Below are 14957 nucleotides of genomic sequence, written 5' to 3'. Positions count from 1 at the left end.
CCCTAATAACTCCCTAATAACTCCCTAATATATCCCTAATAACTCCCTAATAACTCCCTAATATATCCCTAATAACTCCCTCATAACTCCCTAATATATCCCTAATAACTCCCTAATATATCCTTAATAACTCCCCAATAACTCCCTCATATCTTTGTGTTGTGTTCCTGCTCAGATTGTGATGGGCGTGATCCTGCTGTACTACCTGCTGGGAACCAGTGCTCTGATTGGAGCTTCAGTCATCGTGCTGCTGGCTCCAGTCCAATACCTGATCGCTACCAAGCTGGCTGACACCCAGAAGAGCACCCTGGTGAGTCACCCTCTGTTCACGTTGAGCCACTCAGGTTGAACACTGCCTGCACCAATCCCTTAGATCGTAGTTTCACTGTCACTTTAGATATGAATCTGCAAGCTTTACCATGAATAAATAGCCTACATTTGAGTGATTTCGGTTATTTTCTGTTATGATGGGGGAAACAGTATATGATAAGGAAACAATAGCCTTTAAAAACAGTTGAAATGAGAAAATATTCATATTATTTTGTAGTTTAAATCTTCACTAAGGCATCGCCCTCTTCTGACAGGACCAGTCTACGGAGCGTCTGAAGAAGACCACAGAGATTCTGAAGGGGATCAAGCTGCTGAAGCTGTATGCCTGGGAGAACATCTTCTGTGACAGTGTAGAAGATACCAGGGGCAAGGAGCTCACCAGCCTCCGCACCTTCGCCCTCTACACCTCCATGTCTAGTGAGACACACACACACCTTCGCCCTCTACACCTCCATGTCTAGTGAGACACACACACACCTTCGCCCTCTACACCTCCATGTCTAGTGAGACACACACACCTTCGCCCTCTACACCTCCATGTCTAGTGAGACACACACACACCTTCGCCCTCTACACCTCCATGTCTAGTGAGACACACACACCTTCGCCCTCTACACCTCCATGTCTAGTGAGACACACACACCTTCGCCCTCTACACCTCCATGTCTAGTGAGACACACACACCTTCGCCCTCTACACCTCCATGTCTAGTGAGACACACACACACCTTCGCCCTCTACACCTCCATGTCTAGTGAGACACACACACACCTTCGCCCTCTACACCTCCATGTCTAGTGAGACACACACACCTTCGCCCTCTACACCTCCATGTCTAGTGAGACACACACACCTTCGCCCTCTACACCTCCATGTCTAGTGAGACACACACACACCTTCGCCCTCTACACCTCCATGTCTAGTGAGACACACACACACCTTCGCCCTCTACACCTCCATGTCTAGTGAGACACACACACCTTGGCCCTCTACACCTCCATGTCTAGTGAGACACACACACACCTTGGCCCTCTACACCTCCATGTCTAGTGAGACACACACACCTTGGCCCTCTACACCTCCATGTCTAGTGAGACACACACACCTTCGCCCTCTACACCTCCATGTCTAGTGAGACACACACACCTTCGCCCTCTACACCTCCATGTCTAGTGAGACACACACACCTTCGCCCTCTACACCTCCATGTCTAGTGAGACACACACACACCTTCGCCCTCTACACCTCCATGTCTAGTGAGACACACACACCTTGGCCCTCTACACCTCCATGTCTAGTGAGACACACACCTTCGCCCTCTACACCTCCAATAAGAAACACACCCCTCCTCTGTTACTTTATAATAGATATCACATCCTGTCTTTTGAGCTGTGAAGTCACCTTCATTTTGTCCAGTAAGACACTCACACTGCTTATATTCTGTCCTCATTTATATTTGGGGCTCAGTTTGACTTAAGTGTTTGAAGTTTGAAAATGTCTTTGTTCTCTCTGAATGCTCTCTGTTGTTACAAAATATGACCTCTTTTGCTCCCCAGTTTTTATGAATGCTGCTATCCCCATCGCTGCTGTGCTTGTGGTGAGAGTTCTCATCATTCCTGTATCCTGCAGGCCATTTTTAGGCCAATTGTAGCTAGTGTTTTTCCAGCTCTGAAATCTGGTAACAATACCAAACTGAGTAACTGTGTGTCCCTTTGTGTCCCTGTCAGACGTTTGTCAGCCACGCCCTGATCAACAAGTCCAAACCCAGCTCCTCGGAGGCCTTCGCTGCTCTGGCCCTCTTCCACATCCTGGTTACCCCACTGTTCCTGCTCTCCACCGTGGTCCGCTTCGCAGTCAAGGCCATGGTCAGGTGAGAGGCCTACTGAGGATGCCCAGGGCTACTGAATAATGGATAGTTACCAGCTAGACAATCTGTGTGTGTGTGTGTGTGTGTGTGTCCTATCATGTCCTATCCACAGCGTCCAGAAGCTGGGTGAGTTCCTGCAGAGCGATGAGATTGGCGATGACAGCTGGAGGAACGGAGACATGTCTGTGTCCCTAGAGGCCTGTAAGAAACACCCTGGGGCGGTGAGTACACACACACACACACACCACCACTATTACCAAACACTGCCCCAATACAGGCCTGAGCCGTGTTTAGTAGGGCACACTGAAGCAAAATGGAAACTAAATGGTGTGTTTCGAGGTAGTCTCTTAGCGTTTCGGTCTGTTTATTCACTTTAGTTCCTAATGAACATGACCCAATGACTTATCTGTCCCTCTGCCAGAGCAGCTAATGCTAGCCATTCAGCCAGCACAGCACAGAGCCTAATCCAGGAGCTATTCATTTACACCCAGCATGGAATACAACTACTACTGTGTTACTACAGGGTTTAGACAGCTCCCAACACGGCTAATGGACTCATCAGGATGATATGATGGTTATGATGGTTTTCATCTGACCAAGTTTCAGATCCAACATGTGTTTCTAACTTCAAGCTTTTGGTGGAACTGCAGAGAAAGTGTCTGTTTGGCCAGAGCAGATCTGGTCTCTGTAAAAGGAGTAACTGTAACTACACACCGTGTCAGTCTAGCAGCAGTGTTTCATGGGGAATCTCTCCCAGGAGTCGTTAAGTAGCTGGTTGCTGCTAGTCTCCTCATGTCTTCAGCTGTTCTCTGGACTTTGACAGGTTTATTTCTGTGTTGGACTCCTCAGAAGGAGTGGAGAGAGACAGAGACCAAGTGGTGGAGGGGTTAGTGTGAGATGGAGGAGCCATTTGTTTAGGGCTGAAGGAGGGAGGGAGGGAGGGATGGACGAAGGGATGGAGGGAGGGATGGAGGGAGGGATGGAGGGAGGGAGGGATGGAGGGAGGGAGGGAGGGATGGAGGGAGGGAGGGAGGGATGGACAAAGGGATGGAGGGAGGGAGGGAGGGATGGAGGGAGGGATGTCTTGGGGACGAGGAGTAGGGGATAAGAAGCTCCCTCTGGAGACAGTCTCAGTCAGGGTCTGAGAGGGGGTCCTCCCTGGAGGTTACAGCGGATGAGGGGCCAAGTGTATCACTGAATACAATCTCTCTTTCTCTTTTTCTCACCCTCCCTTCATCTCCCTCTCCCCATTTCTGTCTTTCATTCTATCCCTCCCTCCCTCTCTCCCCTCTCTCCCTCCCTTCCTCTCCCCTCTCCCTCCCTCCCCATCTCCCCCTCCCTACCTCTCTCTCTCCAGACCAAGGCTATAAACAGGAAGCAGCCCCTGCTCTACCAGATGGACAGCTATGAGCAGCCAACACGCAGACCACTGCGACCCAACGAGACTGAGGACGTGGCTGTCAAGGTCAGGGGTCAAAGTTCAACACCTCAACAAGCTCATTGGCCCTTCTTCTCAGGACCTGTGACACACTCAGCACCGCACACACTCAGCACCACACACACTCGCTGACTGCATGCACGGACACAGGAACAGACACGTAGGCTATCAACTCACAGACAAGCTGTAGCTCACGTACATGTGCAGCCACGTGCACGCACGTAGACACATACACACGCAGAGGCTTCTGAGCTAGAGTCTGATAGTTGTCATCAAACCTTTAAACTGGCCTTTTTGTCACATCCGCCCAGGTCATTCACTCTAGGAACACGTGACACCACAGATGTTACCACTGTCTATCTCTCACAGCAGATGTTTCATCTCTTGGCCTGTCCATTGTGTGAAACACACCCTGAGGAGAAGTCAACATTTACCGACAGTTTAAACTCTCAGGACCCACATCATGAGTCAGAGGCAGGGGATTCTCATGAGAACGGAGAACCCTGTGCCCTGTGTCATTAACTGACTTGTTCTCAGCCCCTGTTCTGGTCTCTTTGGGGTCCACATCCTGTTTCTATCCCTGTGGACCCACAGCATTATTGTAGGCAGTCTGTTAATTAATGAGCTTGGGGGCAGCAGGAGGGTCCGAGGGTCGAATGAATGGCCTGCTGCTGTGTGTGAACCAGACAAATCTTCTTTCTCTGTTTCCTCTCTCATCTCACCCGCTTTCTCTCTGCCTCTCTCTACCTTCCTCTCTGTCTCCCATCACCCCTTCTCTCTGTCGCTCTGTCTTCCGCTCTGTCTCATCACCCCTTCTCTCTCTCTCTTTATTCCTCCCTCTCTCTTCTCTTCCATCTTATCCCTCCCATTTCTGCCTCCCAGCTCACCCCTATCTTCCTCCACTCCCCCTCTACCTCTCTCTACCCCTATCCCTGCCTCCCTTTCAAGACTCCCCATCCCCTCTGGTCCCCACCCCCGTAACAGCCGCTCTGTCTATTTACAAACTTAATTTACCAAGTCTCTTTTCTCAGCGGTAATAAGACGTCTGTCTTTCATTTTTAACTTGTATTTATTAGTTCTGTGTCACTGAATCTCAGATCTTGTGTGGTTTTGCTGTAGGGGATGAAAGGGGGGGCGATTACTGGCTATAATAAACAGTAGAATCGGACAAGACATAAAACACAACATAACTATGTAAACATGCTATTATTTTTGCCTTAAAGATCTAAATGGTTAATTATTTCTATGTACACATACATATCTAAACCACCAGCTGGAGACCATAACATGTCCATGTCTAATGCTTTTCTGTCAGCCTGCTAATCCCACTGTTTCCTGTTCAGGTGAACAGTGGATTCTTCACATGGGGAAGCAACTTGTCAACGTTGTCCGACATCAACATCTGCATTCCAACAGGTAAGCCGATCCTGCTGGGAACACTATGGCAACACCAGGCTGCGTCCTGTTTACGAGGTCGTCGACAGTCAGTGTAGAATATCTAACACCAGCTGTGTGTGTGTTTGTGCGTGTGTGTGACAGTGTAGTATATCTAACACCAGCTGTGTGTGTGTTTGTGCGTGTGTGTGTGACAGTGTAGAATATCTAACACCAGCTGTGTGTGTGTTTGTGCGTGTGTGTGTGACAGTGTAGTAAATCTAACACCAGCTGTGTGTGTGTTTGTGCGTGTGTGTGACAGTGTAGTATATCTCCCTGCTATGACCTCATGGCCAGTGGCCCGTCAGATATGACAGCTAGTCTGCTAAGACAAACAGGATAGGCTGGTCCTGGTAGACCACTATTTGCTGCAGCTGAGGGAGTATTAGCGTTATGTAGGATATGTGGAACAGAGGAGGCTGGTGGGGGGAGCTATAGGAGGACAGGGACATTGTATTGGCTAGAATGTAATAAATGGAACAGTATCAAACACGTCAAACGTATGGAAACCACATGATTGACTCCATTCCATGAATTCCATTCTATCCATTATAATGAGCTCATCCTCCTATAACTCCTCCCACCAGCCTCCACTGATGAGGAAACATGACTGCTCTAAATTGAGTGTGTAAAGATATCCCAATATCCTATCCTACGTTTAAGCTTTACCCAGGGCTGTAACAGGCATTATCAATGTCAGATTGATCAATCTGTTGTCTCTAATGCTTTATATAGTGTCTTCTTACCTTTATATAGTGTCTTCTTACCTTTATATAGTGTCTTCTTACCTTTATATAGTGTCTTCTTACCTTTATATAGTGTCTTCTTACCTTTATATAGTGTCTTCTTACCTTTATATAGTCTTCTTACCTTTATATAGTGTCTTCTTACCTTTATATAGTGTCTTCTTACCTTTATATAGTCTTCTTACCTTTATATAGTGTCTTCTTACCTTTATATACTGTCTTCTTACCTTTATATAGTTTCTTCTTACCTTTATATAGTGTCTTCTTACCTTTATATAATGTCAGTACAAAAAAAAATGCATGAAATGAAATGTATGCATTCACTACTGTAAGTCACTCTGGATAAGAGCGTCTGCTAAATGACTAAAATGTAAAAATGTAAATGTCTTCTTACCTTTATATAGTGTCTTCTTACCTTTATATAGTGTCTTCTTACCTTTATATAGTGTCTTCTTACCTTTATATAGTGTCTTCTTACCTGTATATAGTGTCTTCTTACCTTTATATAGTGTCTTCTTACCTTTATATAGTGTCTTCTTACCTTTATATAGTGTCTTCTTGTCCTGTGTCTGATCTCCAGGTCAGCTGACCATGATCGTTGGCCAGGTGGGTTGTGGGAAGTCGTCCCTGTTGCTGGCCATGCTGGGAGAGATGCAGACCCTCAGTGGAAAGGTCTACTGGAGCAAGTGAGTGGTACCAACCAGCATAAGCTACATGTTAGAAGGTCTATAATAGGGTGTACATCTCTGGGGTCTTCATATTTATTAGGTACTGAACATGCTGAGGTCCACTCAAATACCAAGATGGACACACATCTCATTTCCTCTTTATCCGTCTCAGTCTCGTTTTGGGATCGTTGTGTCTTTCTGGAGTTGACTATCTGTCAGACTCGTCCATTAAGTCCATTTGAAATGGCTGTTTCACTGTGCTTCTCCACCAATGCTAATCAAAGCCTTCATCTGTGGAATAAGAAGCCATTCCACCCTCCATCTTGTTGGTCCTGTATATTGTTCTTCCTGTGTCCTGGTTGTGTCTGTCTCTGTGGCTGTGGTTGTTATGGAAGGAGAGCTGGCTGCTCCTCTGTCTCTCTGTACATCGCTCACTGTCTGCTTGCTGGTGTCAGCTTTGCCTGAACTTTGACTGTTTAACATCATCTATCTATCTACTCATCTCTGTAACACAACCTCACAGTCACCATCACTTTTAAAACTGGACTTTTCCATTTTCAACTCTCTGTCTTCATATATATCTCTGTTATTCATATTTTCACAACAAAACAGAAAATCTATGTCCATCTCCTAGGGCCAAATCTTAATTTGAGATCTGCACTCATATTAATGTACGTTAATGTCAAATTAAGATTGGGTCGTCTGTGATGTTGTGGAGATGGATCTCTGATTAGCATTCATAGCATTAGCATTTAGATTGAAACCTGAGAGGAAGAACAGACACATGCTAATTGCTAACAAACTGGGCGTTGCAGCATTTTCTTGCCAACAACATATTGGCTGGGAGTTAGCGTGATTACTTGTCCAGGAAGTGTTCAATTGTATAATTGAATTAGATTTGATTGGGTTAAGTATTTGTTTGGGTTATTGAATGAATAAAACACTTCTGACTGGAAGGTTTTCATTTTGAGCTAGATTGAATGAAAACAGTGGTATTAGGTTGTAGGTTTAGTAACTGTTGATTTCATTGTTCTCCATTAAGTCACAGCCTGTTAATAAGCTGTAATATACCCTATCAATCTATTAAACACTTCTCTCCCTTCATACACTGCTATGAAACATGGTCCATATAGTTCTTTAAAGTTCTCTATGATACTGATGGTGTACCACAGTTACCATTAGAACCACTATGTCTCCTCAGTCTGTTTAGAACCATAACGGCTGCTCTTCTTCGCAGTAATCCAAAAATGAAATTGACCTGCCAAATAAAGTCCACTCTTATGTGAGCGAACGAAGGTGCCAGTCAGTACCATAGCAGAACAGGTAGTCATCACGGGCCGTAGACACTAACCTCAGCCTTGTCTGTGTTCTGTCTTCTTCTGTCGTGGTTGTTTTCTATCTAAATCAGACTGCCTGTGAGTGAGATGCTGCACGAGGCCAACAGGTATTTTCTCCCCCTGGGGTTCACTCTTCCCATCTCACCCCTGTACACTACATTCTACATTTACAAGTCAGTTGGCTATTAGTTGACCATATCAATCATTTAGGTCTCAACACTTAAGTCAGTTGGCTATTAGTTGACCATATCAATCATTTAGGTCTCAACACTTAAGTCATTTGGCTATTAGTTGAATAGTTGAATCATTTTGGTCTCAACACTTAAGTCAGTTGGCTATTAGTTGACTTGTTGAATCATTTAGGCGGGCTAGTTTTGAATAAACACCAAATATGTGAAAGGACTAGTGGCCCCAAGGACTGGGTTGAGAATGGTTGATTTAGCAGACGCTGTTATCCCCACTGAATCCCACCCTCATGTAGACCTACATCATTCTAGGAGAAGCCATAACACTATTAGAGCAGACAGTGCCCTGGGCCTGAGACAATGATAGTATCATGACAGTATCATGACAGTATCATGACAGTATCATGACAGTATGCCTGCACTGTTGAAGGAGGTCATTCTGTAGATAACGCTGGATTACATTGACTCTTGGCTCTCTGTCAAAATGTCTTCGCCCCGATACACAGTTTTAGGGCTGCCCTACAAAGCAGGGCTTTACTGTAAGGACACTTCTGCTAGGTTTACATTTGAACACACATATGCAACTCTGTACACACACACACACACACACACACACACACGTGCGCGGTTCAGCTCTTCATGTGTAAAGGAAGGTGAAGTCGAGGTGGTTGTGTCTATCTGGCTGTACGGACTCTAACACATTGAACGTGACTTGCAGTTGTTTTGAGACGGACGGGTCTTTTGAAGAAACCAGGAGGTACCCCTTTTTAAACTTCCTCTGAAGGGACCCTGCCGTCACCCCCTTCCCCTGCCATCATTCCCTATATTCCTCCCTCAATCCCTCCATTCCCCTGCCATCATTCCCTATATCCCTCCCTCAATCCCTCCATTCCCCTGCCATCATTCCCTATATTCCACCCTCAATCCCTCCCTTCCCCTGCCATCATTCCCTATATTCCTCCCTCAATCCCTCCATTCCCCTGCCATCATTCCCTATATCCCTCCCTCAATCCCTCCATTCCCCTGCCATCATTCCCTATATTCCTCCCTCAATCCCTCCCTTCCCCTGCCATCATTCCCTATATTCCTCCCTCAATCCCTCCATTCCCCTGCCATCATTCCCTATATCCCTCCCTCAATCCCTCCATTCCCCTGCCATCATTCCCTATATCCCTCCCTCAATTCCTCCCTTCCCCTGCCATCATTCCCTATATCCCTCCCTCAATCCCTCCATTCCCCTGCCATCATTCCCTTTATCCCTCCCTCAATCCCTCCATTCCCCTGCCATCATTCCCTATATCCCTCCCTCAATCCCTCCATTCCCCTGCCATCATTCCCTATATCCCTCCCTCAATCCCTCCATTCCTTAGTCATGGTGATCATTGAGTTGTTACTAGCTGGTCGTGGAGTGAGTCGTGGAGTGTTTGTGTGCTTCCATGCTGGGAGTCTGGGTCTGAAGTAACTGACTGAAAAGGCAGTTATAGTGATAGAGATATATTTTGACACTGTGGATTCGCCTCCACAGTATGTTTTCAACAGGAGACTATAGGAATACTGTACACAAAGAGACCAACATCCTGGTCAGTGTGCATGACCCATAGCTAACGTCTTCATTCTCTCTTTCTCTTAAATCGTGCAATTACTCAGCCATTAATAACCAGCTAAGGCTAACATATGGAGGTGGGAGCACTGGTACACAATGGTACACAAAGCACTGTGCCTTCAGACACATAATGCTCTTATCCTCAAGCATATCCTTTGGGTCTTTGGGTAGTTCTGCTGCACATCCAACAAGATCAACAAACTGGACTCCCAGCACATTGTTGTTATTTTGGTTCAACTCTTCCAGCTCATCATTAACCTGTGTTAGAAACCTAAACCCACTTACCCCACTCACCGCTTGATGTGCCTCAGTGTTGACGTCCCAAAGATTACCCGCTCCCCTACCTCCATGTTTGTAGTTTGAGCTCTCTCTCTTCTGCCTCCGTTTCCCATAATGCCTCAGTAAGAACAGGTACTCTGTGGGCTACGCTACCCAGAAGTCTTGGCTGCTGAATGCCACCGTGGAGGATAACATCACGTTTGGCAGTCCCTTCAACAAACAGAGGTAAAACACCACTCTCTACTCTACTCTACCCTACTCTACCCTACTCTACTTTACTCCACTCTACTCTACTCTACTCTACCCTACTCTACTCTACCCTACTCTACCCTACTCTACTTTACTCCACTCTACTCTACTCTACTGTACTGTACTCTACTCTACTCTACTCTACTCTACTCTACTCTACTCTACTCTACTTTACTCCCCTCTACTCTACTCTACTCTACTCTACTCTACTGTACTGTACTCTACTCTACTCTACTTTACTCCCCTCTACTCTACTCTACTCTACTCTACTCTAACCTACTCTACTCTAACCTACTCTACTGTACTCTCCTCTACTCTACTCTAACCTACTCTACTCTACTCTAACCTACTGTACTGTACTGTACTGTACTCTACTGTACTATCCTCTACTCTACTCTAACCTACTCTACTCTACTCTAGCCTACTGTACTGTACTCTCCTCTACTCTACTCTAACCTACTCTACTCTAACCTACTGTACTGTACTCTCCTCTACTCTACTCTACTCTACTCTACTCTACTCTACTCTACTCTCCTCTACTCTACTCTACTCTACTCTACTCTACTCTACTCTCCTCTACTCTCCTCTACTCTCCTCTACTCTACTCTCCTCTACTCTACTCTACTCTACTCTACTCTACTCTACTCTACTCTACTCTACTCTACTCTAACCTACTGTACTGTACTCTCCTCTACTCTACTCTACTCTACTCTACTCTACTCTACTCTACTCTACTCTACTCTACTCTAACCTACTCTACTGTACTCTTCTTTACTGTATTCTCTACTGCTCCTCAACACCATTCATCAATGTAATTAAGACTAGATCAATGTTTGTGTTTGGTTAATTCACTTGGTCATGCATCAGCTGAGATGTACTTTTAATGACACTAATTAGATGGTCCATCAGATTGCTATCACTCTTGATGCTTCTTGAGGCTGATGCTGGCTTATATCTCTTCTCTGATGAGGACTGTTTGGCTGTGCTGTTGAATCCCTTAGTGTCCAAGGCAGCCATGTTTCTAACTGTGTCTTGATAGAGGGTGTTGTCTGTCTGTCAGTCTGATGCCCTGCTGTGTGTCTCAGATACAAGACTGTGATTGACGCCTGCTCCCTGCAGCCTGATGTAGACCTCCTGCCCTTCGGAGACCAGACGGAGATCGGAGAGAGGGTACTGAAACACTTGCTAAATTATTGCATTTTTATAATCACCTCATTATTACTGTGGTTTTTTATCACTGTCTATTCTTATCTTTTTGGGCACAAGCCCCATCTCTTACCTCAGACACATTGACATATTTTACCAAGAACTAGCAGTGAACAGTGATTTGGGTCAGATTACTTGTGTACCTGGCTACTCTTCTTAACGGTGTGTTTTTCTCTCAGGGCATCAACCTGAGTGGAGGCCAGAGACAGAGGATATGTGTGGCTCGGGCTCTCTACCAGAACACCAACATAGTCTTCCTGGTGAGTCAATGAATGATAAAGTGCTTTATCTATTGACTTCAATAGAAGATCCATTTCCTATTAAGTTCACTGGAAGAGGCTAGAAGCTCTCCCTTAAGGATGCCTTCTCAGAATAGTCAGACAGAGCCAGGGTGTTCTAGGGTGTTCTCTTTGTGTTCTAGGGTGTTCTCTAGGTGTTCTAGTGTGTTCTAGGGTGTTCTCTTTGTGTTCTAGGGTGTTCTCTAGGTGTTCTAGTGTGTTCTAAGGTGTTATCTAGGTGTTCTAGGGTGTTCCCTCTGTGTTCTAGTGTTCTCTGTGTTCTAGGGTGTTCTCTGGGTTTTCTATAGTGTTTTAGGGTGTTCTCTAGGTGTTCTAGGGTGTTCTCTATGTGTTTTAGGGTGTTCTCTAGGTGTTTTAGGGTGTTCTCTATGTGTTTTAGGGTGTTCTCTAGGTGTTCTAGGGTGTTCTCTATGTGTTCTAGGGTGTTCTCTATGTGTTTTAGGGTGTTCTTTAGGTGTTCTATGGTGTTCTCTATGTTTTTTAGGGTGTTCTCTAGGTGTTCTAGGGTGTTATCTAGGTGTTATAGGGTGTTCTAGGGTGTTCTCTATGTGTTTTAGGGTGTTCTCTAGGTGTTCTAGTGTGGTCTCTAGGTGTTCCAGGGAGAGCCAATAAGAACCAAAGACAGGGACACCCTTTTCTATTCCCTAAACAGTACACTGCTTTTGGGACAGTGTGTGAGTAAGGATTGAACTATATCGGGAATAGCCAGGGAGATCCAGGGAGGGCCAGCCAGCCTCCCTCTGTATGGGAGATCCAGGGAGGGCCAGCCAGCCTCCCTCTGTATGGGAGCGGGAGGAGGCCTCTCTTGTAACCATACCATACGGCTAACAAGAGATGTCATGCCGTTTACAGGCATCCCTCTGCTCTGCCATCTGGCCTGGCTAGCCAAGTACACACACACACACACACACACACACACACACACACACAGACACACACACACACACACACACACACACACACACATGTACACACACACACACGTACACACACACACACTTTCCCGTCTGTCGCTGCTACAGACAACTCTACGTACATCTACATCCCATTTCTTCCTACTCCTGTGTGATGTCATCATGTGTTTGTGTTCCCACATCCTTTCCTGTGGCAGCTGTTAATTAGATGTCTAACCCCGCCCCTGATACAGCATCTCTGTCATGGGATAGGAACGGGCACGTTACTCCATACGTAGCTCAGCTCACACTGACAAATGTGCCAAATAAGGAAATACCACTCTAAAGTGCTGTATTAATACACAGTGGGACGGCAGAGTGAACACCCAGCTAGAAGCAACATCTATTAACTAAGGACGTCTTTATGACGTCTTGCCTCCTAATGAGGTGTCTATCATGCTGTGTCTGATGATCTCAGACCCTCTGCCCTCAGGACTGTTTACGTGTCACAGTGCTGTACAGTATAAAGACTAGTTCATCCTAGGGTATTGGTGTTTATTCAGGTTCCGGGGTCCTCTGGGAGCTAGGTTTGATTGACTGTATGTTCTGAGGTCATCTGAGACCTGTGAATTAAACGTGCTGTAACTTAATATGATTAAGAATGATCTGTTAAAAAAAACATAATTTAATCCAAGTCTTTCACTCCGATACGCTGTGATCTGATTGGATCGTCCATGTTGTCTCTGACCCCTGATCTCTGACCTTTACCCTCAGGATGACCCGTTCTCAGCGCTGGACATCCACCTGAGTGACCACCTGATGCAGGAGGGCATCCTGAAGTTCCTACAGGATGATAAACGCACCGTGGTCCTGGTCACACACAAACTGCAGTACCTCATCCATGCTGACTGGGTGAGCATCTCAACAGTCTTCTGTGGATTCCTCTCTCAATGTACTCTACCATTTGCACCGGGTCTGTATTCATAAAGCATCTTAGAGTTGGAATGCTGCTGATATAGGATCAGTTTTTCCTTTTAGATCATAATAAAGAGTATTACACGGACGGGGCGGGGGGACCTGATCCTAGATCAGCATTCCTACCCTGAGACGGTTTCTTTATAAGGGTCCTGATTTTACACTGTTCTCTCTGTGTCCCAGATCATAGCCATGAAGGATGGCTCAGTGCTGAGGGAAGGCACTCTGAAGGACATTCAGACTCATGATGTAGAGCTGTATGAACACTGGAAGACCCTGATGAACAGACAGGACCAGGAACTAGAGAAGGTCATATTCACTTCTTTCTCTCCTACTGACAGACTGTCTGTAACAGAGGAGGCTGGTGGGTGGAGCTATAGGAGGACGTGTAGGAGCTCATTGTAAAGGCTGGAATGGAATAAATGGAATGGAGCCAACACATGGAAACAACGCGTTTGACCATTCCATTTATTCCAGCCATTACAATGAGCCTGTCCTCCTGTAACTCCTCCCACCAGCCTCCTCTGGTCTGTAATGTGTAGTGTAGCTAATTTACCTGCCAACCAACCAAACAACATTTGTATCTGTACTGCAGGACACTGAGATTGATAACTGTCAGACTGCTCTGGAGAGGAAGACCCTGAGAAGAGCTTTCTACTCCAGAGAGGCCAAGAACCAGGTCGACGATGACGAAGAAGGTGAAATGCATTGCCAACACTGTCTCTCATACAAGTTAAGTTCTATTACGACATGTGACAATACACCCTCATTCTCTCGTCCCTGACAGAGGAGGAAGAGGAGGAGGAAGATGACGACAACATGTCGACGACCACCAGTCGGCGCTCTAAGATCCCGTGGAGGGTGTGCTGGCAGTACCTGTCCTCTGGTGGCTTCCTCATGGTCTTCCTCATGGTCTTCTCCAAGCTGCTGAAACACTCTGTCATGGTCGCCATCGACTACTGGCTGGCCGAATGGACTGCTAAAGGCAATCTCCTAGTCAATGGGACTGCATATGGCGATGGCCCAGTCAATGGGATGGCTAATGATGATGTCCTAGTCAATGGGACTGCTTATGGCGATGTCCCAGTCAATGGGACTGCTAATGGCGATGGCCCAGTCAATGGGACTGCTAATGGCGATGCTAATGGATATGCCCCAGACTTTGGAAATGTTACAAGAGACTTTGTCAATGCCTCTGCAGCAGCTGTCTTCTCCAATTGGACAAACTCAGCGGTGAGATATGAACACCTTTCACTACCAGTACTCAGTGTTAGTGGCAGTGAGTAAGGCCTGTTGAAATCCTGTTGTCTGACAGAATGTGTCTTTGTGGTGTATTATGTGGTTAATAGGCTGGTCTGCCTGACCACTACTATGTCTTTGTGGTGTATTATGTAGTTACTAGGCTGGTCTGCCTGACCACTACTATGTCTTTGTGGTGTATTATGTGGT

At 46.0% G+C, this 14957-nt stretch overlaps 1 protein-coding gene across 1 annotated transcript in view; it reads left to right on the top strand.

The window, feature by feature from the left end:
• The window catches only part of LOC115199180 (ATP-binding cassette sub-family C member 9), a gene marked incomplete in the record, with an annotated part of 59151 nt that overhangs the window by 21759 nt on the left and 22435 nt on the right, over positions 1–14957 (top strand). The window contains 17 exon segments of the mRNA XM_029761813.1: positions 176–310; positions 585–747; positions 1886–1926; positions 2057–2199; positions 2309–2417; positions 3554–3661; positions 4978–5050; positions 6395–6500; positions 7891–7926; positions 8723–8761; positions 10010–10111; positions 11221–11305; positions 11521–11601; positions 13308–13445; positions 13692–13817; positions 14104–14206; positions 14296–14741. Of these exon segments, the coding sequence (XP_029617673.1) occupies positions 176–310; positions 585–747; positions 1886–1926; positions 2057–2199; positions 2309–2417; positions 3554–3661; positions 4978–5050; positions 6395–6500; positions 7891–7926; positions 8723–8761; positions 10010–10111; positions 11221–11305; positions 11521–11601; positions 13308–13445; positions 13692–13817; positions 14104–14206; positions 14296–14741 (2034 nt within the window).

This window comes from Salmo trutta, chromosome 8 (assembly GCF_901001165.1).
Source record: "Salmo trutta chromosome 8, fSalTru1.1, whole genome shotgun sequence".
NCBI classification, from domain to species: Eukaryota; Metazoa; Chordata; class Actinopteri; order Salmoniformes; family Salmonidae; genus Salmo; species Salmo trutta.
This window is presented reverse-complemented; position numbering and strand designations above follow the sequence as displayed.